General features: G+C 33.5%; 1 protein-coding gene across 1 annotated transcript in view; it reads right to left on the bottom strand.

Moving 5' to 3' along the window:
- Window positions 1-23,598, bottom strand: part of LOC113512497 (uncharacterized) — a 92,124-nt gene that overhangs the window by 13,199 nt on the left and 55,327 nt on the right. The window contains exons 3-4 of the mRNA XM_052898742.1: window positions 17,451-17,589; window positions 13,304-13,437 (exon numbers count right to left, since the gene is read on the bottom strand). Coding sequence (XP_052754702.1) covers window positions 13,304-13,437; window positions 17,451-17,589 — 273 coding nt within the window. The remainder of the gene's footprint in view (window positions 1-13,303; window positions 13,438-17,450; window positions 17,590-23,598) is intronic.

The raw sequence follows: 23,598 nt of genomic DNA, 5'->3' as shown, positions 1-23,598 counted from the left end.
AATATTTTCACACTGTGGTAAACTTTTTACAATTAAAAATCACACTGATATTTATTACGTAAAAAGAAATAAAACAATAATACAGACTTGTAAATAGCAAATTAAGAAAAAACATGTACTAGATTTTAAGTTAGAACTCGCACACTAGGTACACGACTATGGAAGCCGCATCCAATTTAGTGTAATAGTTTTTGCGTAGTGGTTCTTTTGTATCCAATAATCTGAATGTTTCTTTGTACCTTAAAAATATAAACCTATAAAAGCGACTATATTGGTAAACCATTTTTTTTATTATTATTAAATTAAATTGGACGCCGAATATTTGTAAAAGCTTTTCAGACTCCTTAAATTATATCATACACGTGGAAGATGCTATAATATTTAAAGATAATATATTATAAAATAATCATCATCATCTCAGCCATTATCTGTCCACTGCTGAACATAACCCTTTCCCCATAGACTGCCAAAAGAAACGGTCCTGAGTCACCTGCAACCACTGACTCCATATAATGCATTTGAAGTCATCACTCCGTCTAGTGGTGGTCGTTCTACACTGCATTTGCTCGTACGGGATCGCCACACAAGAACCTTTCTTCCCCATTGGTTATCGATTTTTCAAGCATAATAAACAGCTCATCGCCACATTAGCTTGCTTATTTTTTGGGATATGTCAGTCATTTTGATTCTTTTGCAAATATCTTCATTCCAGATTCTATTACGCAAAGAAACTACGAGCATAGCCCTCTCCATAGTTCACTGAGTAATTTGAAGCTTTTGTATACAGGCAACGGTATAGAACCATTTTTCAGTTCCATAAGTCATTATGGGTAACACGCATTGCTTAAAGGCTTTCGTCTTCAAACTTTGAGGTATTTTGGATGAGAAGATGTGGTGTAGTTTTCCAAATGTTATTATATATATTCAGTTTTTATAACATTAATAATGGCTGCTATACCTCCGTGCCCTATAATTTTACTATTGTATCCTACCTTTCAAACCTAAACACAGTCATACAAGCGCAGCTGTTTCATAGCACAAACACGAGTGGGACAGTGGTACCCATGCAGACGAGTTTGTGTAGTCTTCCTCTGGTTTTAAGATATAACTACCTTACAGGTCAATATCTTAAAATACTATAGGAATAAATTATACATAATATTTGCAATATTATTACACTATATGGTTTATTTATGACCGTGTGGTCTCGGCACCCCTTCCACTCCGTAGGTGTCGTAAAAGCCGACTAAGGGAGGGCGAAAGATCGACAGCACCGTTTATCTTAAAACATCTCTAAAGTGTAACTGCGGTTGCCAATCCGCCTGCCAAGCGTGGCGACTACTGGCAAAAGGGGGGTTATCTGTTTGTTTGTTTTATCTTAAGATATAATATCTTCACCATATGTATCGCGCTTTATATAATAGTTTCTACATGTAGTGCTTGTAACAGACCGTTGTTGGAAAATGTTTTTATGGTAGTTATCAAAATGAAACAGATGCTGGCAAGACACTTTTTTAATCAATTTCCAAAACATTACAAACTAACAACAACTAACAACTCGTACACACGTGTCACAGGGCAATCGTTCGGCGCATGCGCGCCGGCATTAATTCAATCAAATGCTAACAGATGGCGCTAGTGGTTACAATTATAACATTTTACGAGGTGCGAGGTGCATCGCTTACATCCTCCCCCCTAGTGTCGGTGTCGCGACACTCATCAACTCGCGGAAACGGTGCCACTCGTGTCACCGGTCTCTTCATCACGCCCCGGTTGCTTCTCACGTCCACGACCCTCACTCTCCCGTCTTTTCCAGGATATACAGCTTCTACAATTCCTACAGGCCAGCTGTATCTAGGTAAGTTCGGGTCCACTATAAGAACCAAGTCTCCTACACGGACTGAATCTTCATCGTGGTACCACTTTTGACGTGGCAACAGCACAGGTAATATTTCTTTCAGCCATCGCTGCCAGAACATATCACTCAACCTTTGAGCTACTCTCCATTGACGGCGCAGGTAAAGGTCACTGTCGTCGAAGTCACCGAGCACAGGTAAGTTAGACGAGGAACCAAGCAAGAAGTGGTTAGGGGTCAGTGTCTCCTGGCTCCTAGGATCCACCGATACGTGAGTCAGTGGTCTACTATTCACCATATTCTCTACTTCTGCGAGAAAAGTAACAAGAACTTCCTCACGCGGCGCTCTTTCTTTCAGCACAACGCGAAGTGTAGATTTCACGCTGCGAATGAGGCGCTCCCAGGCTCCGCCCATATGTGGACTAGCCGGCGGTATGAAATGCCAGTCTACTCCTCTGTGTGCGAGTTCTGATTGGACTATATCATTGTTCATAATTTCAGCACAGGCTTTCTTCAATTCAGCATCTGCTCCTCTCATGTTGGTGCCGTTATCTGAATAAATGCATTGTGGCCACCCTCGTCGTGCAGCTGCTCTTCTGAGAGCCATGATGAGTGAATCCGTCGTCAGCGAAGGCACTACTTCAATATGTATCGCACGGACTGACAGACAGGTGAATATCACTCCATAACGTTTAGGTCTCTGTCGTCCTACTGTGACTTCAAGAGGACCGAACAAATCGATGCCACAATGAGTGAAGGGCCTTAGGTGATGGGCTAATCTGGCTTCAGGTAAGTCACCTAATCTAGATGGTTTAGGAGTAACCTTTTTTATACGACATAACAAACATCTGGAAGCAACGGTACGGACTGTAGGTCGCAAATTAATTATCCAGTATTTTTGTCTTACTTCATTCACCACCATCTCATTCCAGGAGTGAGCAGTACGTTCATGGTAATGCTTCACTATCAATCGTGCAACGTGATTTCGACCATCAAGAATTATAGGATTTTTTATTTGTATATCTATATTTTTTGCAGCACCTATACGGCCGTCTACGCGCATCAATCCTTCTTCATCAATAAAAGGAGTTAAGGTACGTAATCTACTATTTTTATTTATTTCTTTGTTCTGATTAATATCTTCTATTTCACAGGGAAAGGATTCAGCCTGTGAATACTTCAATAACAACACTTCGGCACGGTCCAGTAATCTACGGTCAATTTTTGTCCATATAATACTTTTCTTACATTTTTCAGTAAACAATAGTACAGCCGCAGTACTACGCAGCAAACGCAACCATCTGGAGAACCGACTGGGATCCGGTACAGGTAAGTCTACTCTTTCGTTTATATTACATACAGCATGTACATGTTCTACATCATTGTCACAATTTTTATTTAGATTTTCAGGCTCCAATGGCCACTGTTCGCGAGTGGAATACAAAAATTGAGGGCCAATAAACCATTCACATTCATTGTTTAATACATAATTATTTTGTTTAGTAGCTACGTCCGCGATATTCAAATGTGTAGGTACATAATGCCATTCATTTATCTTTGACAGTGAATCAATTTCACCTAGGCGATTCGCAACAAATATTTTGTAATTTCGTGTGTTATTTCGTATCCAATGTAACACTGTGGACGCATCGGTCCAAAAATATCGCTTGTCTATTTTAAATCTATGCTCGCGCTGTATAGTTTCAGCAAGGCGACATCCTAGAAGTGCTGCTTGCAACTCTAGTCTTGGCACGGAAATTGGTTTCACAGGTGCGACACGGCTTTTGCTAGCAACAAAGGATATTAATATGTTTCCGTCGCGCGATACTCTCCTGATATAGGCCAGGGCTGCGTAAGCAGCAGGCGAAGCATCGCAGAAGATGTGCAACTCAAGCTGGAACGGAATGGATTCGCATCGCGCGCGCGTCGGTAGGCAATCAGCGGGGACCGCGGTCACGTGACTTGAAGTGGCAGAGTTACGTCCGCTGTCACAGGAATTTGAACCATCGGTCGATGTACAAAAGTACCATCTCGGAACACGAATGCTTTCAATAGTTTGTAACTGAGTTAACCCATTGCAAAATAAATTGTATAAATCATCTGTGATGTTTTCATCCCATTTAATATTGGATTTCCATATTAATTGCATTAATATTTTTGCTTTAATTGTGAATGGAGCGAGCATACCGTGAATATCGAATATAGACATTACTATACTAAGTACTTCTCGTTTAGTAGGCCTGCGCACTAAATTCAAAATATCCTCCGAGATACGTTTCAATGATACGTCAAACGCTAGCGTATCACTAGAGGGATGCCACATTAATCCAAGTGTACGTTCTGGCTGATTCTCAATTTTGAACCTTACGGCTTTATCACCTAAGGCATGTTCCGGTATATTTTGCATGACCTCTTCGCAGTTACTTATCCAGTTATGTATATGAAAACCTCCATTTTTATGTATATATATGACTTCGTTTATTACTTTTATAGCAATCGCGATATTTTCAAAACTCTCAATGCAATCATCCATATAGTGACTTTGTAAAATAGTTTTTACAGCTTCCGGCATCGTGGATTCAAATCTAATAGCGTTTTTATTTTTTATATACTGTGCAATAAATGGTGAACAATTCGCGCCAAAAATAAGCGAAGTCATTATATATTCCTTAACTTCATCGCTAGGGTTATCACGCCATAAAAACCGTAGTGCGTGTCGATCCTCTGGTTTAATTTTAATGCGTAGAAACATATCTCTTATGTCTCCCGTTACCGCTACTGGGTTCTCACGAAATCGCATCATAATACCTAATAAAGATTGCAACAAATCTGGGCCTTGCAATAAATAATCGTTTAATGAATAACCTTTGCATGTGGCCGCTGCGTCAAAAACTAATCTCAACTTATTTTTGTTAGGATTGTCTACACCAAAGTGCGGTAGGTACCAAACTCGCGGTGCACTTTGATTACCGGGTACAAGTTCCTGAGCATAATCGTTCACGAGCAAATGGTTTACGCGTTCTCTGTATCGTAGCGCGTACTCATTATTCAAACTCATTTTTCGTTCGACAGACTTCAATCGGTTTAAGGCATTTGGATATGAATCCGGCATTGAGGTTTCGGATTTCCAAGGCAACCCTACCTCCCAATGTTCATTGATGAGGTTAGCAGTTTTATCTAATATTGAAATAGCTTTCAAATCGTTCGCATTCTGTCGTGGTATATTCGAAATACCTATTGTTTCTAACGAAAAGAAACGTTTCATTTCATTTTGAAATAAAATATCACTGTAGGTACAATAATCGACTGACCTTTGTCCCTGAGCGGTGATGGCGGCGACGGACGGGCTGAGCGAAGCGCGCACAGGGCCGCACTCGCGCGCTAACGAGTCACGGACACCAACACTAGGCGACGCACCCTCATACATACCTTCGCACCCACTTACACTACTCAGATCACATTTTATATTATTATACAATAATGAACAAACTGAGAAATTATTTACATCATTTTTACTATAGACAGATCCATGTACACACCAACCTAATTGTGTTTTTGTTACATAAGGCTCATTTTTACTACCATAACATTCGAGCGGTGCAATTAAATGATAATTATCTTGACCTATTAATAACTTAGGTTTAATATCACTAGAGTACTTAGGTATAAAATTATTTTCACTCACATGTTTATACTTTTGTACGTTAAGACCGGACACGCTATACACTGGGAGATTAAGTTCTCGCATTTTGCAAACATTTAAATTGAAACGAACACCATCACTATTTGACACACTACACTTCACATTCTCTACTGAACACGTAAGGTGCCCAGCATCCCATGCGCTGTCCACGCGCATAGTTGTAGTCTGCCCCTGGAGTCCGGCGCTGTCTGCAATATCGGCCGCTATCAGTGAAATGGTCGCGGCATCATCGAGTAGAGCGTACGTCTGTACACTCTGTTTCGGGCCGTGCACGGTTATAGGTACCACTTTCAGTAGCACTTTAGGTTTTAATAATGCATATGTATGTGCGACGGTCTCCACAGGTTTATCTTCCTCTTTTGTCTCATTTGCAGGTGGCGACTTCACGTAGTGCAGTAATTTATGGTGCGACTGCCGGCACCCGTCGATATCACAGTTGTCCGCTCTACACGTTTCACTGTGGTGGCCGGCCGCTAGGCATTTATAGCAAAGTTTGTTTACCTTAACGAAATTCCAGCGGTCGCGGCGCATCGCTCGCTTATAGCGAGTACATTCGTCTAATCGATGCTTACTCTTATTACAGAATTTACAAACATTCACTGGTGTCGAGGTGTTCATCACATGTTCGACTGTTGTATGCACTTTGTAATATTTATTCGGTTTTTTATATTCAGTCTCGTGTCTTCTTTTATTTTCAGAATGACTATATATGTTGCTCACACCGGCGGTTGCCGTTTTGGTCGCCTCGATGTGTAAAAACTCGGCAAATAATTCCAATTTGGTTCTATTTTCGTATGAATGACTAAATGAATAATCGACCCACTTGGTAATAAGAACACTAGGACACTTAGAGATCACGGTTGTCATTAATTCCGGGCTCCGTAGGTAATCGGACTGCTGTATCGCCTGCACTGCTGCTACATAGTTTCTCACTTTGGTGGAGAAGGTCACTATTTCATTGTGGTATGCAGGTGGTAGCGGTGCTATCTTTTTTAATTGGTTGACGATCTTTGTTATTATTACTTCTGGTCTTCCAAACTGAAGTGCCAAGGTCTCGATGATCACATCAGGTGAGGTGTTGCCAATGAGCATAGAGGACACGGCATCCTTCGCTTCTCCGCGAAGACACTTTCTCAAACGCCACAGATTCTCCGTGTTAGTGTAGTTACACAACTCTGTGGATTCTTGGTACGATTTATGGAACTGGAGCCACTCCAAGGGATCGCCGTAATACTGAGGTAAGTCTTTTGAAGTACTCAATAGGGACAGAAGTTGCCGGTTGCTCGTGTGGACTCCAGTGGTGATAGCGTCTCTGAGAGCGCAGGTCAACTGCTGGATGTCGGTTGGCGCGACCACTGCCGGCGCCTCCGTTAGCGACCCACCACAGTGCGGGCGCTCAGGTGCATCCAGATTACTGCGATCTAACCATTGTTCTATCTTGGTGTTGGAGTTCACCAACGAGTGTTGGCTTCTGGTACTTCTGAAACTTTCTACTTCCAGGGCGGCGATGTCAGCGGCCAGTTTCTTTTCAATGAGCTGCTTTACAATTTCAGCTTTAGCTCGAGCTGCTTCCCATTCCAGTTGCTTTTTACGCGCCAATGTGGAGCTGCTGGAAAGTTTACTGTGGGAAGTCATGGTGTCTGCATCCGTTTTAACACGTCGTACAACTTTTTCACTTTGTTCACGCGACTTCAAAATGGCGCTCCGCGTTTGCATTTTGCACGGAGTTCGCGTCGTAACGAACATTTTCTAACTTGCTTGTTCTTCAAAAGATCCGGCTCGATGGAACAGCGAATGTAACAGACCGTTGTTGGAAAATGTTTTTATGGTAGTTATCAAAATGAAACGGATGCTGGCAAGACACTTTTTTAATCAATTTCCAAAACATTACAAACTAACAACAACTAACAACTCGTACACACGTGTCACAGGGCAATCGTTCGGCGCATGCGCGCCGGCATTAATTCAATCAAATGCTAACAGATGGCGCTAGTGGTTACAATTATAACATTTTACGAGGTGCGAGGTGCATCGCTTACAGTGCTCATGACAGCTTTTATTCGACATCCAATTGTATGTATTCTCCAATAATTTAATCTACATAAAAGTATCGAACGAATTTAAAAAAATGTCTTTTAATAAAAAACCAATATTTGTGATACAACTTGGATATGAATTTTTAACTTAAACTTAATTAAATAGATCTCATAATTCAAATATTAGTAAATACGGTGATTTTGGTTATTATCAATGCTTTTAAATAAGCATTATTTATAAAAAATTTTAATCATTTTAATAGCTTTAAAAATTGCGAGTTAATTTGTCAAAATGAAATTAAGCTTCCCAGTGCCAATATACTTTGATTAACTGTTAACAATATTAAAACTTATTTATTTATTATTTATTTAGAAACACATGGGGGTTATGTATGGAGGGGAACTATAACCATACAGTAAATGGAGTTTTGTCGGGCTAGGCTAGGTTAGGTTAGGTTAAGTTAGGTTAGTTGTATTTTTTAATTAGAAAATAATTCTTTTATATGTAACTTAGAATGGCAAACAAACTGACGGCTCACCTCATGGAAAGTAGTAACCGTCGCCTATAGACATGAACAATATCATGGACATAACAGAGTATATTATCGTTAAAAAATGTTAGAGGTAAAAAGTTGATAACTATCAAATATCAATATGTTTGTTCACAATAATATAAGGATAATAAAAGGCTACTTCTAATCCCTTAGCATATAAGACAGAAGAGTAAAAGAAAATATTTTTTTTCAATTAACTCATGTATTGTTAAATTTTTATTACATCATCATTTCGTGTATGGAGAGTCTATTTTACTTCAAAGAGTTTCTATTTCCTTTGTGTCTTTTGTTGAATTTCTTAGAAATACTTCGATAATTGAATTTTATAAATTTTATACCTATCGCTGTTATTTTTAGGTTGTGTAGTCTAGTGATTGAAACCCTTACAATTTCATAACTTCTGTCTAGTTTATGTCCTTGTATTATAATATAGTTTCTACAGCTATGTCCGATTTTCTTCAAAGTTTCATAACTCAATCTTAGTAAAAGTAATTAATACAAAAACCATATCTTTTATTTACTTTATTTCAGTTATTATTTTATTTGTTTTTTTCTTTTTTTCATAATTTTGAAATTCGAACGCATTTGAACATAATTTCATTTGATGTTAAGAGATGATATGATCTAAGATGAAGCACACTAACTCAAATGTCTATTCACACTAAACTTCAAAGAAAAAATAAAATTATAAGATCTTAAGTAATGTTAAAAAGAGAAAAGATTTTATTTTCTTTGTTTATTTTTATATAAAAAATAAACTAAAAGAAGTATACGACCATTAAAAAAAATTCACCTATTGAAAGATGCATTTCAGCAAGTAATGTGGGCTTCTATTTTTTTTTTTTAAAAATTAGAGATATACTTATCTACCAATGTAAAGCCGGGGTAGATCGCTAGTATACTATGATATTTGATACTTTAAATATATTTGAAAGATTGTTCTATTCCATACATTTGTATCAATGTTTTTTGTCATCAAATTACGTCAAATGAGGTATCGTTGAACATAATTTCTTTAATACAATCAGAGCTGCTCCCAGAGTTTGGATTAAGTGCCACCTTAGTGAAATACAAGTCTCCAAAGTATCGTAAAATTAGAAAAGTTTTACCTCGCTTAGTTTTTTTCAGTACGTAAGTATGCATGTACAGAACTGAACCGAATTTATAGATTTTCTACTTAATGTTACTTCTTACGTCTTAAACTTTCCGTTCCTTATAATATACTGGCAGTTCCCCGCGACTCTGCACATAAGAATCTGTACATAAAGTATCATGTATTAAGTCAGATCATAACCAACCCGTTATATGATCGTTTTCCCGCTATTATATATATATATGTATATATATATGTATATATATATGTATATATATATATATATATATATGTATATATATATATATATATATATATATATATATATATATATATATATATATATATATATATATATATATATATATATATATATACGTACATTAAGATATACAAAGATAAAATTAAAAACTATATTATTTTAGTTTATTAACTAACGTTATTATATTGTTTGTGTTCGTGGTTATTGTGGTCGCGCTGGGTCACTTGTAAACCTGTTTACGAGCTGCGAATGGATTGATGACAATGCAATTCATTTATATTTTGTACAAGTTCAAATGTAAATCTACCCACGCAATTGCAACATTTTAATTTTTACCTATTTGTCGCTGGAAGAAGGTAGTATCTATGATACAGGCTCGGCCTAGTATAGATGCTACTGGTAAATCATATGTATGATGCGTATTTAACAAAAATGTAATAGTTTATAAGAAGAATAACTGTAACTACTTAAGTTGGTGTCAATAAAATATGTTATTATTTATATATATATATATATATATATACACTAGAGGCATCGCTTACTATAACTATATTGTTATGATTATATGACTAGACTATATTGCTGTTGGAAGTTGATTCCAAAGCACTCTTTGTACCTTGATAAACGCACAGTGGAGGACCGCCACTCATCCAGATGATTGAGATGGAACTTTAGTTTGTGCCTGGTTGTACGGTATATAAATGTATGATATGTATACAAATTCATGTCCGTTCAGATGTTTAAGCATAATGAAGTAACAAACAAAATTATCTCTATAAACTTTCACCTTTATAATATTAGTACGATCTTGATATCAGGACTAGGTATGACTTTACAAATTTTTGGAGTGACATGTTTAATAATTTTAATTAATCCCTTAAAACAATATATGTATTAAACCACACCTTTACTCATTTTATTATTTCCTGAATGTATTTGACTAATAATTTAATGACGTTCAGCAACTTTCCGGCATCTAAATTTGGACCATTTGCAGACATTCTCGAATGAATTCGCCAATTCATGAATTTTGGGAAACACCAAGCCCAATCATCAAATACCGCCAGATCCATTAATTCTCTATGTACTTCTTCAGGGGGTATTAGATTATCTTTGAAGTGATCATGTATGGAAATTTCATGGAGTAGCTAAGAGTCTCTTATACGTGACGGTTTATTTACTAATATTAATATATAAAAAATAGTATGTATAAAACCAATTAAATCTACACTCTAACCTCTGAACTGGTACACTCCATTATTGCTGCTGATAAACATATTTATATATCATGTCTTATGAGTAAATTTATTGTACTATAACAAAAATTAATCTAAAATAGCCACTTTGAGTAATTTATAATAAGCTCTAAGAAAATTATTGGTATATTTGCAATATATCTAATAGACATTTTTTATTTATGAGACTTGATAAAGTAGGCCAGTTTCTTTTCTAACTTTTATCTTAATTATAGCTAAGATCGGCTTTCTAGGCGATAAAATGGGCCATTTTATACTTAAAAATTAGTGATACCAACTAACATAAAATAAATAGAAATATAATTTTTAGATTTCAAGTGTAGTAGGTGATATAGCATAAAATTACAAATTACAAAGATCTTAGTCCTCAGGAATAGGTTTATTATTCAAAGATGCGTAAAAACAAAATTATATTTGATTCATGTAGCTTCTGCCTGTAACTTTGCCCTTGTGGATTTTGAAAGCAAATAACTACATTCAGGTGTTACAAAATAAGACATACCTACACTAAATTTGAAATTGGATATTTTGAAAAATAATTTTGAAAACCTCATTCAATTTGATTTTTGTGTAATAGTTTTAATCAGATAGACAAAAATTCCCAAAAATATTGTTATGTCTTCTATTGCTTTTATTAAGTACCCTCATATTTTTTTGTATATATCTCCCATATACAACTCTATTATATTCATAAAATTTTATCTATTTTCGTTCATAAAACTGTAAATATGAATTGAAAATGCCACGAATCGTTTAATATCCTGTTATAATTCAATAAAATAGACACACTATTTGATACTAGGTAATAGATGTCAGATGCCCAGATCGTATTTTAGATATACATTTTGTTTGCTTTTCTTTGTACCTACAAGTTATAATTATACGACTACACACTCTTGTCGTGTCCTTACAGCGATATCGATGGATAATCATTATATTAATCTGGATTTCTTATTAGATACGACTAATAAAGAACTAACAGTGAATTAATAGTGTATCTGCTAGTTTCTTATTTGAGGTTATTCACTAAGGTCTTGTCTTACGTCTTTAATTATCTAACAAAAGGAAAATATATAAAAGAGATACAGATATAAAGAGGTTAATATTGAGTGTGTGTTTATTTCTAAAATATTGTAGGCTATACAGAAAAGTTTCGATATTTCAATATTTTAATTTTAATTTGTCGCAGCGTTTAGAGCATAAACTTTTTATTAATACTATAAATTTTTAATTATGCCTATACAACTGAAGGGGTTTGAATAAAATAAGCTACTTTATATCACTTTTAATAATCGGTATTTTAAAAGTTGAGAAAACTAAGAATTATTAAGAAGGACAAAAAGAAGAAAAATAATATAACTATTTTATTTGATTCTGGCTATTCTAAAATTTACCTTTAATATTCATGAAATAGTAAATAAAAAGTTATTTTAATTTAAAAACTAAACTACTGAGTCCATTTTTTTATAACGCAGAAGGCAAACGAGCATGCGGCTAACCTGACTATAAGTGACTACCGCTGCCCATGATCACCGGCAACACCAGAGGCATTGCAGGTTTCGATAAAATTTCTGTGGAACCAATCTATAAATAAATCCTTTCAGGTAAAAAATCTGATGTTTCTGTTTACCCCAATGAATGACAGACTTGATAGATGTATATGTATATAGGTAGGTATGTATATAAAAAAAAATATTTTCTAAATCTGTTTATAACTGACGGAGTTTTGTGACGAGTTGTGTGAGTGAGATACCAAACATAAGACAACATACAAGCAAATTGAAAACCTCCTTCTTTTTGAAGTCAGTGGAAAGGAAATATAAACAAATATATAAAAACGGTCGTTTGTCCTATTTTCCAGCAACATCTTCCATAAATAGAAAGACGAAAGTGTGAATTATATTATATAATTTAGTGTAGTTTAATACAATAAACATATAAATGTTCAGTATAATTAAAAAAAATAACTATTCTTATATCTTTATATGTTTTAACGAACAATACAATCTCAGAAACAATAGGAGGTATTTAATTACTTTTCTATTTAAGTACCTCTTACAGATTAAGAGCAGATTAGGGGATAGATTAGGGTCAGGTACGGACCGATTATGTATGGGATGATGTGTATAATATGCGTCATATAAAATAGAAAATGATCCTAAGAAGCTTTCCCAGTACAGCATCGATATGTATTTTATATTATTCAAAGGACTGAATATATATATTTAAGTCTTCCACTAACAAAATAAAAATTGGAAACTGGAATTCTCTTTCTGGCCACATGTTTTTCTCTGCCTATAATCCTCAAGTGAATTTTTAAAGTACAATAAAAATTCGTGCTATGAACTTCATCTTTAACCTCATCATCACTTCCTATCAGATGAGATCGAGATTAAGGGCGAAACACCTTAATGGTACAAAGGGACTTAAATAGTCAAGTTATCACAGCCATGAACATAATTTTTAGACACTCTTGCTCCACCCAAGTGTGGTCAATTTGTCTATTAAAAACATTAAAATTTTGTGCGTGTTGTAATAACTTACCGGTTCATTGTTGACAAAAAAGGAGAGATTGGCAGCCGGCAGTGAGTCCCGGCTGATACATTCTGCTTTGAGCTTCATTCCTGCCTTATACCTCAATTTTATTCCGTGCAATTCTGGGCCAGATTTTGGTAGATCTGCCAAAAAGAAACATTATTTATATTATTCCATATAGAGTAGAGTTTGATTTAACTAGTGTGTAAATGTACTTGACATTTTTATATGACGAAGTTGATGTCTAAGTTGAATGGAAGTAGTAATTGTTGCTTAGAGATTGATGAGCTGTTCATATAGACATCATAACGCTTTACGTCTTCCTTCGTCCTATGTACGGCCAAGGAATGGAACTCACTCCCAGCTTATGTTTTTCCATTCAAATATAATCTGCACCAATTAAAGCAAATGTGAATAGGCTATTCGTGGACCCACGAGCTCCATTTTAGTCATGTCATTTTTTCACCATCTACATTCTGAAGTACCCAATATATAGACCTACCCAATACCTAGACATCGGATCTCATGGAACGACAGCGAAATAAGTTATGATCTTTTTCTTCGTTTCAGCATTTCAACAACAACAACGACAGTTGTATCATATATTTAATCATAATTATGATACCTATGTTAAAATCTAATATATAGTTGCGATTCGATATCGCACAAAATCGATATTACCTACACTAAAATTGGATTGATGAACTTAACTCTGAATAGTAGTTATTGAAATTGCTCCATTGTCTTTTGAATAACTGATTTAAGTAGAAGCTAAATTTACCAAATAACAAATAAGTAAACAGTTATAAGTTTTCCAATACCTTAAGTAAAGCTATCATATTTGAACGCACAAAGTCCCTTAAGTCTAGACAATTAATTACTAGATCACTCACACATTATGAGATGCGGGCGTTTACTTTAATTTGATGTGAAATGAAATTTGATACCACGGCTTTTCTCGTCTGTTTTATAATAAAAAGTATCCAATATGTATTAATAGGATTATGATCTTTTTACTTATGTACTTTAAAATGACATATAAGCTTTCCTAACCATTATATAAATAATGCATTAGATTAAACCATATATATATTTTTTATAACACCAATGTATTAAAAAAGCATACAGCCCGTCAGACGATAAACGGTCACTGTAGCTAATGGGCGCCTGCAATACTAGAGGTATCACGTATGCGTTGACGACCCGGAAAGACCTTAATATACACTTTTTGATAAATCTTATACTGTAGTCTCTAGGAAAAACCTCGACAGGGACCTCATTCCACAGCTTGAGTGTTCGCGGAAGAAAATTCATTTGAGACCGTTTCGTTCAAAGTAATCAGTATAATTCATCCCAATTATCGTAATGTTATAAAATGTAAAGTAAATATAAGTATGTAAATGTAAGACTAAACCAATCAAATAAACCGTAAATATACGATTACGCTTATTGTCACGTTAACAAAGTGTGATTAGCTGCAAACAAACTCCCATATTTACTCGTACAATATTAATAGAAAGTTGGATGTTGTTTTAAAAATGTTTTTAAAAATACTTTAGTTTGTGGGCGGTTTAATATTCTCAATTCGCAAAGAAAACCATTGTGATTTTAAATTTAGAATTACGATATCATAGGCAGATATTTATACGTCTGCCTATATAGGTATAGCCAAGTTAATTTTACTTGTATATAAACAAGAAAAATGTTAGAAAATACTATTTTTATTCTTTTAGTTATAAAAAACTACTGTAATAACTTAATAACTTTGACTAAACTATAACCTAACCTATATTCTTGACCACGATTACGAGCGCCATGCATGGTCGTAATCGTGGTCATGAAGTCAACGTCTCTGATGTAAATATAGAAAATTTTAAAAATGTCTGGTACAAAAGGCGAACTTCATATTATATAGGATTCTCTCCCAGTTGACTAATATAATATGTATATTATAAATAAATAATACTAAATTAATTTAGTACGTGGTATTCGTATTTATAGTAAAAAGTAGGTTAGGTGAGATTTGTTTTGTGAAATCCCAAAACTTTTTTTTTTATAATATCCTTACATTTACCAACTCATATTGGTAAATATTAAGATTTACTAACTAATTAAAATTTACCAATCTACGAGCATTTACAGTAACACTAAATATTGCTTATATTAGATTTTAGTGAACGCTAAAATACGAGCTAAGAACGAATCCTAAACTTTCAAAAGGAGAAGAATTTCAATTAGTCTTTATTTTTTGCATAGATATATATTACGCAATGATGCAGCCAATTTTAAATCGATATTGATAATTTGCCTAGTACTAATTCCATTAGGGGCTATACTAGAGTAAAGAGGGCTATGCTCGGAGTTTCTATGCTGACAGAATTCGAAACGAGGATATCCACAAAAGAACCAGAGTAACCGACATAGCCGGAAGGATAAGCAAGCTGAAGTTGCAATGGGCTGGTCACATAGTTCGAACAACCAATGAGGAAGAAAGGTTTTTGAGTGGCGACCCTGTACGGATAAGCGCAGTGTAGAACGTGGTGGCTCAGGATCGTTCCTTATGACAGTCTATGAGGGACGCCTATATGTAGCAGTTAATGGACTATGGCTAAAATTATGAAATAATGATGACTAATACCATTATTATTTTGTAACGATTCAATGAGAATAAAACCAATATGGCCGATTTTCATTACAGAGCATAATAAAGACTACTTATTTGAAGAATCTATTTAAAAAATCTATTTGTGAATATACAATTACGTGGACTAATTTTAAATATTTTTAATATAATATTTCTACGAAGGACCTTGTCACTATCAATTCGTTTTATTTGTTTTAAAATAAAAATAACGAGAGAGAAAAGAGAGAATTAGAATCGCTGTTGTTTTTTGCAATGCAGATTTTATACATGGTAACACCATAACTGCGGATCTATTGTAATATGCTCCCTATTATACATTGCCGTGTGGTCCTGATATAGAATGGCCACCCCTTTCTTTCCCGTGAGTGGAATGAGAGCTTAACGGTCGAAGGATAGGCAGCAGTGTTCCTTTTAAAACATCACAAAATTCTAACTGCGGTTGCCAACCCGCCTGTCAAACATGACAAATATTGGCCTTGGATAAGCATATATTAGCAGTTAACGGCTGATATGATGATGATAATGATGATGATGACTATAATACAGTTCTCAGTACACTCTCAACTTGCTCTTAGTCCGATCTCATCCTGGTAAAATATTATTACGTAAGAAATACTTGAATTCAAACTACAATCCAGGCCCATTCCGATCAATTTCGAACTGTTTCTACCGACTGACGTTCTACTCCAAGAGCGAAGTGAGTACGAACCGAGAGCGACACTGCACTAGGGATCTAGTCTAATTCTTCCAAACTTAGAGTACGGGATATCCACGAAAACGTAGCGTGCATAGAAAACGTAGCATCTATCGGTCAGGATTTTTTTGAACCACTAAACTATACAAACCAAAATTGTTTTCATTTTTGGTCCATATTACTTAGGAAATAATGTCTATTTTCTCTAACAAAACTTATACTTAAAGGGCTATTAATGATTTCAAATTCACCCTATATATTTTAGTACTACCTACTATCGTATAGTGGTATACGATCTCCATATTTATCAACTTCTATCACATGCGAATTGCTTTGTAAAAAATAAGATCCCAAATTAATTCTTAGACGAGCTATATAGAAGTAAGGGATAAAATTTTTAGAATTGACTTGATTCTGGGTATTTTCAATAGCGTTGTCTGTGGGCTGTCTGATTTCTCACAACAAGTTTGAAACCCAAGAAATTGGTAATCACACCAATTGGTGTAGATTTTTTTATTATTCTAACCGTTATTATAATATTATGAATGTAAAAGTAAATTAGTTTTTGTTTCCTCATTGATATAATAATTCTGTGGAAATGCTTTAACGACTTAACTATTCATCATAAAGTTTGATGTGTATGTAGTATTTAATATGAAGGACCAAAGTCCCGGTTACAATTAGTAAATATAGTAAATATGTAATTGCATTAAGATTTCGCATACAGTAATTATATGTATATTGAACATAGACTATTTTTATCTTGCTCAACCAGTATGATACGCACAACAAGCAGACTAGTTGTAATATAAACTTACCCACAACGTACATGAAGGCATGAACTTGTGCCGTTTGGAAGGATGGTGCCTCTGCAGACACCTCGCATGTGTACCGGCCCTCAGCCGTTGCTGACATCGCAGCTACTATTGTTAGCCGTTCCGCACCAGTTGCATCTTCCTTTCAACAAATTACAAACAAAATTATAATCAAAAACATAAAATTATCATCATATATTATATGTAATGGCATGTTGTATATACCAGGCCAGTCCATATCACACATCATATTATATTGTACATAATTAGGATCTAAGAAAAATATTACGGCAATACGAAGTTCACTGAAATTAACGACCTCCGTGGTATAACAGTAGGCAGTAGCTGCGTTAATAAGATCCCGGGTTCAATGTCGGTCTGTTTATAAAACTTATATTCGTAATTAGTTCGGGTACTTATATATGTTATGATCAGGGGGGTTACCATCAAATATCCGAAATTTCGGGGTTAAATGAAACGCAAATTTGATGTTAAAATTACATAATTAACATTGTTTAAAAATAATAAAAATGTTAAAATATCCTTTCTCTGGACTTTTATCGAAGAATTTATGTATAGCAAAATATTAAGCTCCATTTACTGGGTCGATTTCGGTATGAAAGAAAATATCCTATATATAATATATAATAATAAGTAGATCTCCAGATAATGGGGCCTTTTCTAAGATGCCATTTCTCGAAACTTATCATCTCTAAAATTAAAATTTCAAGTTGATATCACAGCGAAATCTTTATTCTGAGAACTAATGTGAACTAAATTTCTAATTTAAGTAGGGGGAAAAAAGATTGTTAATAATGGAGATTCGTAACCCTATTACTAGCAATATACCCTATCAAGTCGGCATCTTTGCGGTTCCCCCTGGAAACCATCGTAATGAAATCATCAGTGAATTTGTTACGATGGGCTAACTGGCCTGCTTCATTTTCACCTATCATTCCTCACTGCTGCTCCGCCAATGTATACCAATAGCGCAGGCGGGGTAACCATTCTATTATCATCCATTAAAAAAATAGATTTAAGTCCAAATGATTATAAATTTAGTATATTATCATTATCACTACATAGTATAAAACAAAATCGCTGTCGCTGTCTGTCCGTCCCTATGTATGTTTAAATCTTTAAAACTACGCAACGGATTTTAAAGCGGTTTTTTTTTTATAGAGTGATTCAAGAGGAAGGTTTATATTTATAATACATGCATAATATTGTAGTGAAACATTGATAAATTTAGACATTACACATTTTGTAGTAAGTAGGTATATTTAGTATCAGCATTGCAGCCATGCAAAGCCGGGGCAGGTCGCTAGTAGTCTATGAAAGAAAATTTTTGCGAAACTCTCATCACCATCATCAGATAAGTTCTTTAAATTAATAAGTTTAGAAAAAGGACGCAGAATCGATCTCATTTTATCCCAAAGATGAGCTAGTTATTATGGGACTTTACTGATTTATTATTTAATTGGCATAGTTTAGTTATATTAATTTTTATTTATTTTTTTCTATAGAAATGTTGAAGGAAGAAATGTAATGTTACTTTGCCTGTATGTCCATATCATAAAAGCTTTTTTTATAGTTTGTGATACAGTATGTAAGGCATCTCGTCCTCGCTATTGGATACGGGTGACGGGATGCTTATAGTAGTGATACATTGTGTGTTAATTAGAAATTTAAGCGCGATATTTGAGGAACATGAGGAAGAACGGCCGAAGACGGCAATAAGGTTAGGATATTTGGCACAACATTATTAACAAATATGTACACCTAAACAACTTTATAGGTTTTTGAAAAATGAGGTGTGGTTAAATCAGCGATCCCTAAAGTGGAATTCGCGGAACCTGGGGGTAAATTATTTATACAGTGAAATATGTTTATTCTTCACATTAAAATTTAAAGAAAACTATAAAGCCTCACAACATAACATTACCTAGTTGCCACGCTTGGCAGGCGAATTGGCAACCTAAAAGTTTAGAGTTTAATTTTTTTTATTGTCAAAATCATACAAATTTCAGTGTTGTATAACATTGTCACATCCACTTATTTGTGTGCAGCTCACATTTATTGATGGCAAATAAAAACACGTACAAGCATTGGCAGTAAGTGCTGGCACTTACGGTACTTGAATCAATTTACATGTATTGTGTATGTGTATATATTGCGACTAAGTGTCGTCTGCAACTTCGTTCATGTGAAATATGAGTAGATACTTTGTATAACTTTATATAAAACTCCACGAAAGGATTTTAATATAATATGCGACTTTTTTAGCTATTTATTGGCCATAAACTGCTTTAATAATTTATAGAAACTAATCACTGATATTGACAGCTCAGTGATTAGTTATAATTATTATATAAATGTTTACTTTTATTAACAACAACAACAAATAATAATCACAAAAAAGCTCGTCTGATAAATTAACAGTATTAAAAAAGTACAATGAAAAATAAAAAAAAAATCTAAGCAAAATTAAAAAAAATAACAGATATGTTTTCATAATTATCCACACCATGTTATTTTATATATAGTCATCATATAGTTTATTTTATAAAGTATTGTTGTGAAATCTAATCAAATATATTACATACACTCGAAAAGCATTACTCCCCTTTCATTGGTAGTCGGGTAATGTTATTGAAGAGATTGGAAAATATAGTGACATATTAGATTTATAATACTGATAATATCAGTAAATATTCCTAAGTTTATTTATTATTTATAACACATAACAAAATCAGAAAGCAGTCAACTGATTTTGATAAAAATTGAAGCATGGGGTCTGGGGAATTGACATGGCGTGTGAGGTCACGATAAATTTAATTTGACGGCTATTCGAAATATCAAATCTAAAATATTAAGTGTGTAAGCCTGTGAAGAGAATGGATAATTTATCTAAAAATGGTAATGGCAGGAAAGAAGCCACATTGTATATTTGATAAAAGAAAAAGAATTATTTGAATTTTTTCATACCATTCTTGTATCTCTTGATGTAATATTTAATAGCTATAATTTTAATATGTAAATAAATATAAAAACACTTGTGGAATTATAGAAATGGTATCATTTTGGAGTACGTCGTCTAAAAAATATTATGTTTATTCGTCTTTCTAGGCATTTTAGTGCAACAAGAGAACAACTTTTCCATTACAATGAAATTCCAAAAATTGTATAGAGGACAGAAAAAATATGTAAGCCATTTTATTGCATAACACATACATATATATAACAATATGGCTTACGTAATTTTTCCGCTGACAAAAAATCACTAATATGAGTGTCTACGTAGTAGTAGAATACTCTGCAGAATTAAAAAATCCTATTTATTTAATACAAGTATCCTCTTATAAAAATTAATTAAAAAAATATACTCAATGATTTCCTATCTTGACTTGATTATACCTAATTATGTTGTGTCTAGACACGATACACTACATATTTACATAAAAAATAAACTTACATATAAAACATAATTTTAATTATACTGCTTTCTGTTTCTCTTAAAATTATTAATTTTGAATAATTTATTAACATTGAAGAGTAAATTTGTAATACAATTGATTATATTACCTACTCTAACTTATATTTGCGTAATAATAAAATAATAACAGTATTACTGCTTACCTACTTAATAAATTATTTATTGTTTGTATATGATTTGTAAAATATTATAACTTACAGTAATCGTTTTTTTTTTTATAACACAGGGAGTAAACAAATATACGGCTCACCTGATAGTAAGTGATTACCGCCACCCATATGCACCCACAATACCAGAGGCATTACAGGTATGCTACCGGTTTTTAAAAAGGAAAATGCTCTTTTTTTTTAAGGTTATGATGTCGTATCGATCCGGGAATACTGCTGCTCGAAGTTGATTTTTAAAGCGTTATTGTGCGCGGAAGAAAGTGCCTTGAAAAACATACGCTACTCATGCAGATGGTTAGGCTGGAACTTTAGTTCGTGGCGGGTTATATGGTGGTGTAAATCAGCAACAGACATCAATTCAAACAATTCCTCAGAATAATTTATAAGTTATACTAATAGTTTCGAATAATAAGTCTCATGTACTATATCGAGCCAAGTTCAAATCCTACTTATTTGTAATATTAAAGCTGTTTTTAGTATTTAAATATTTGCATTATAGTTTGAATGAAACTAAAGAGGTAACGAGGTTTCCAAAAACTGATTTATAGGGAATGCTACTAGCATTAAGTCCGCCTTTTGTACTATATATTTTTTTTTGGTTAATAAAATTATTTAAATAAATATAAAAAATCAATCATATAATATTTTTTTTTTTATTTTTACAACTATCGGAACTGTTTTATGGTCGGGACAATTGTTTTCTTTTTTATCATTAAAATAGGTTATATATAAGGTACTAACTTTAAAAACGTTAAAATGAACGAAATAATTTTAATAAGTTATGATGTACATAATAGAGCACATACTATATTAATTGTTGGAATATTTTAATCATAAAACGGGGTAACAAAATGTTATGATTAAATGCTTAAAAATGTTATTTATTATAAATTATTATGAATTATTACCTTGATGCTCCTTTGCACTTTAGATTTGCTGGAAGAGAACTCTTTTAGAGAAAAGTTTGCCTTGTACATTTGCTTACCTCTGTCTTATACACTGTGTACAATAAAGTATAAATAAAGAAAGAGATTATTATTTTTATATGTGTAGTAGCTATAACCTTTGTATTAACCCCTTTTTATTCCATATTTGTTCTCGCCCACTTTTATTTAATAGTTAAATACATGAATAATACATTAAAGGCACTTGATTTAGAAATACAATCCATTTAAATACAAATGTCCACTTGAAATTTGATGGTTTGGAGAATAGTAAACATAACTATGCAAATAAAGGTGAAGGAGGATTAGAAAGGGTTAATTATTGTGAGTCGTTGGATAATCAATAATGTATCTAGGTTGTTCTATAAATTTGTTGTATTGTATTGTATTGTAAAATCTTTGAACACTGATAAATGATTTAATATACAATGGCGGACTTATCCCATAAAGGGATCTCTTACAGTCAACCTTTGTTATTGATGGACACAGAAAAAAAGCTTGACTTTTTTTGTATTATTATATGTATATAAATATAAATTGTTTGTATACATACATAATTTGTATATATATATATAATATTGTTCATTTGTTTTATAACGTTGACTTTCCTAGACATACACGTTTTACAAGAAATGTAACTGCTTGTATTGAATGGAAACCTTTCAACCGCTATAAAAAAGAAAGGCAGATTTGGTCTCATTTTCATAATTTGTATTCTTGTATGGAACCGAGATAAGCAGCTTATCTATATTAATTATATTATAAAGAGGAAGTTTTGATTGATTGTTTGTTTTTTTTTTGTAATGAATCAACTCAAAAACTATTTAATCGATTTTAAAAATTCTTGCACCTAGAGAAAACTTCATTATCAGCTATTCAGTACTCGTATTATGCGCTATATATTATTTTCAAAAATTCTACCTGTACGAAACCAAACTGGATCACTAGTAATACGAAAATAATGCGAAAGTTTGGATAGAAGTTTGTTAGTCTTGTACGCAAAAATTACTGAGCTATATAAATTAAATTTTATATAGTTCAGTAATTTTTGCGTAATATTATATCGTAATTTAACATAGGAGGCGCTTTATGTATTCAGTGATTCTCGCGGGCGAATCCGCGGGGTACAGCCAGTAAATAATAATTCCACCAAATGCTGAAATATCTGTCATCAACAGAATATTCTATAAATTACATACAAGTATTAATTAATGTCATGAAAATAGTAAAATAATACAATCTTACCTGTAGATTTAATTTTATTTCTTTGTTTAAATAACTTTATTAACCAAAAGAAAATATGGTACAAAAGGCGGACTTAATTCTAATAGCATTCTCTACCAGTCAACTAGTTAAGATATGTAAATAAAAATATTTTTTAAGGAACATTCAGAAGAAGAAGGGTTTCGATCGAATTATTCCATTTCGGTACTGTATTTGTGATGATTATAATCGCCATTTATCCTTACAAATCAGAAAAAAGCCTATTGTGATACTATTGTAAAGAAATTTACTTGTAGATTTAAATAAATAAATAAATAATT

This window comes from Galleria mellonella, unplaced genomic scaffold, assembly GCF_026898425.1.
Source record: "Galleria mellonella isolate WM207_F2 unplaced genomic scaffold, CSIRO_AGI_GalMel_v1 utg537, whole genome shotgun sequence".
Lineage (NCBI taxonomy): Eukaryota > Metazoa > Arthropoda > Insecta > Lepidoptera > Pyralidae > Galleria > Galleria mellonella.
This window is presented reverse-complemented; position numbering and strand designations above follow the sequence as displayed.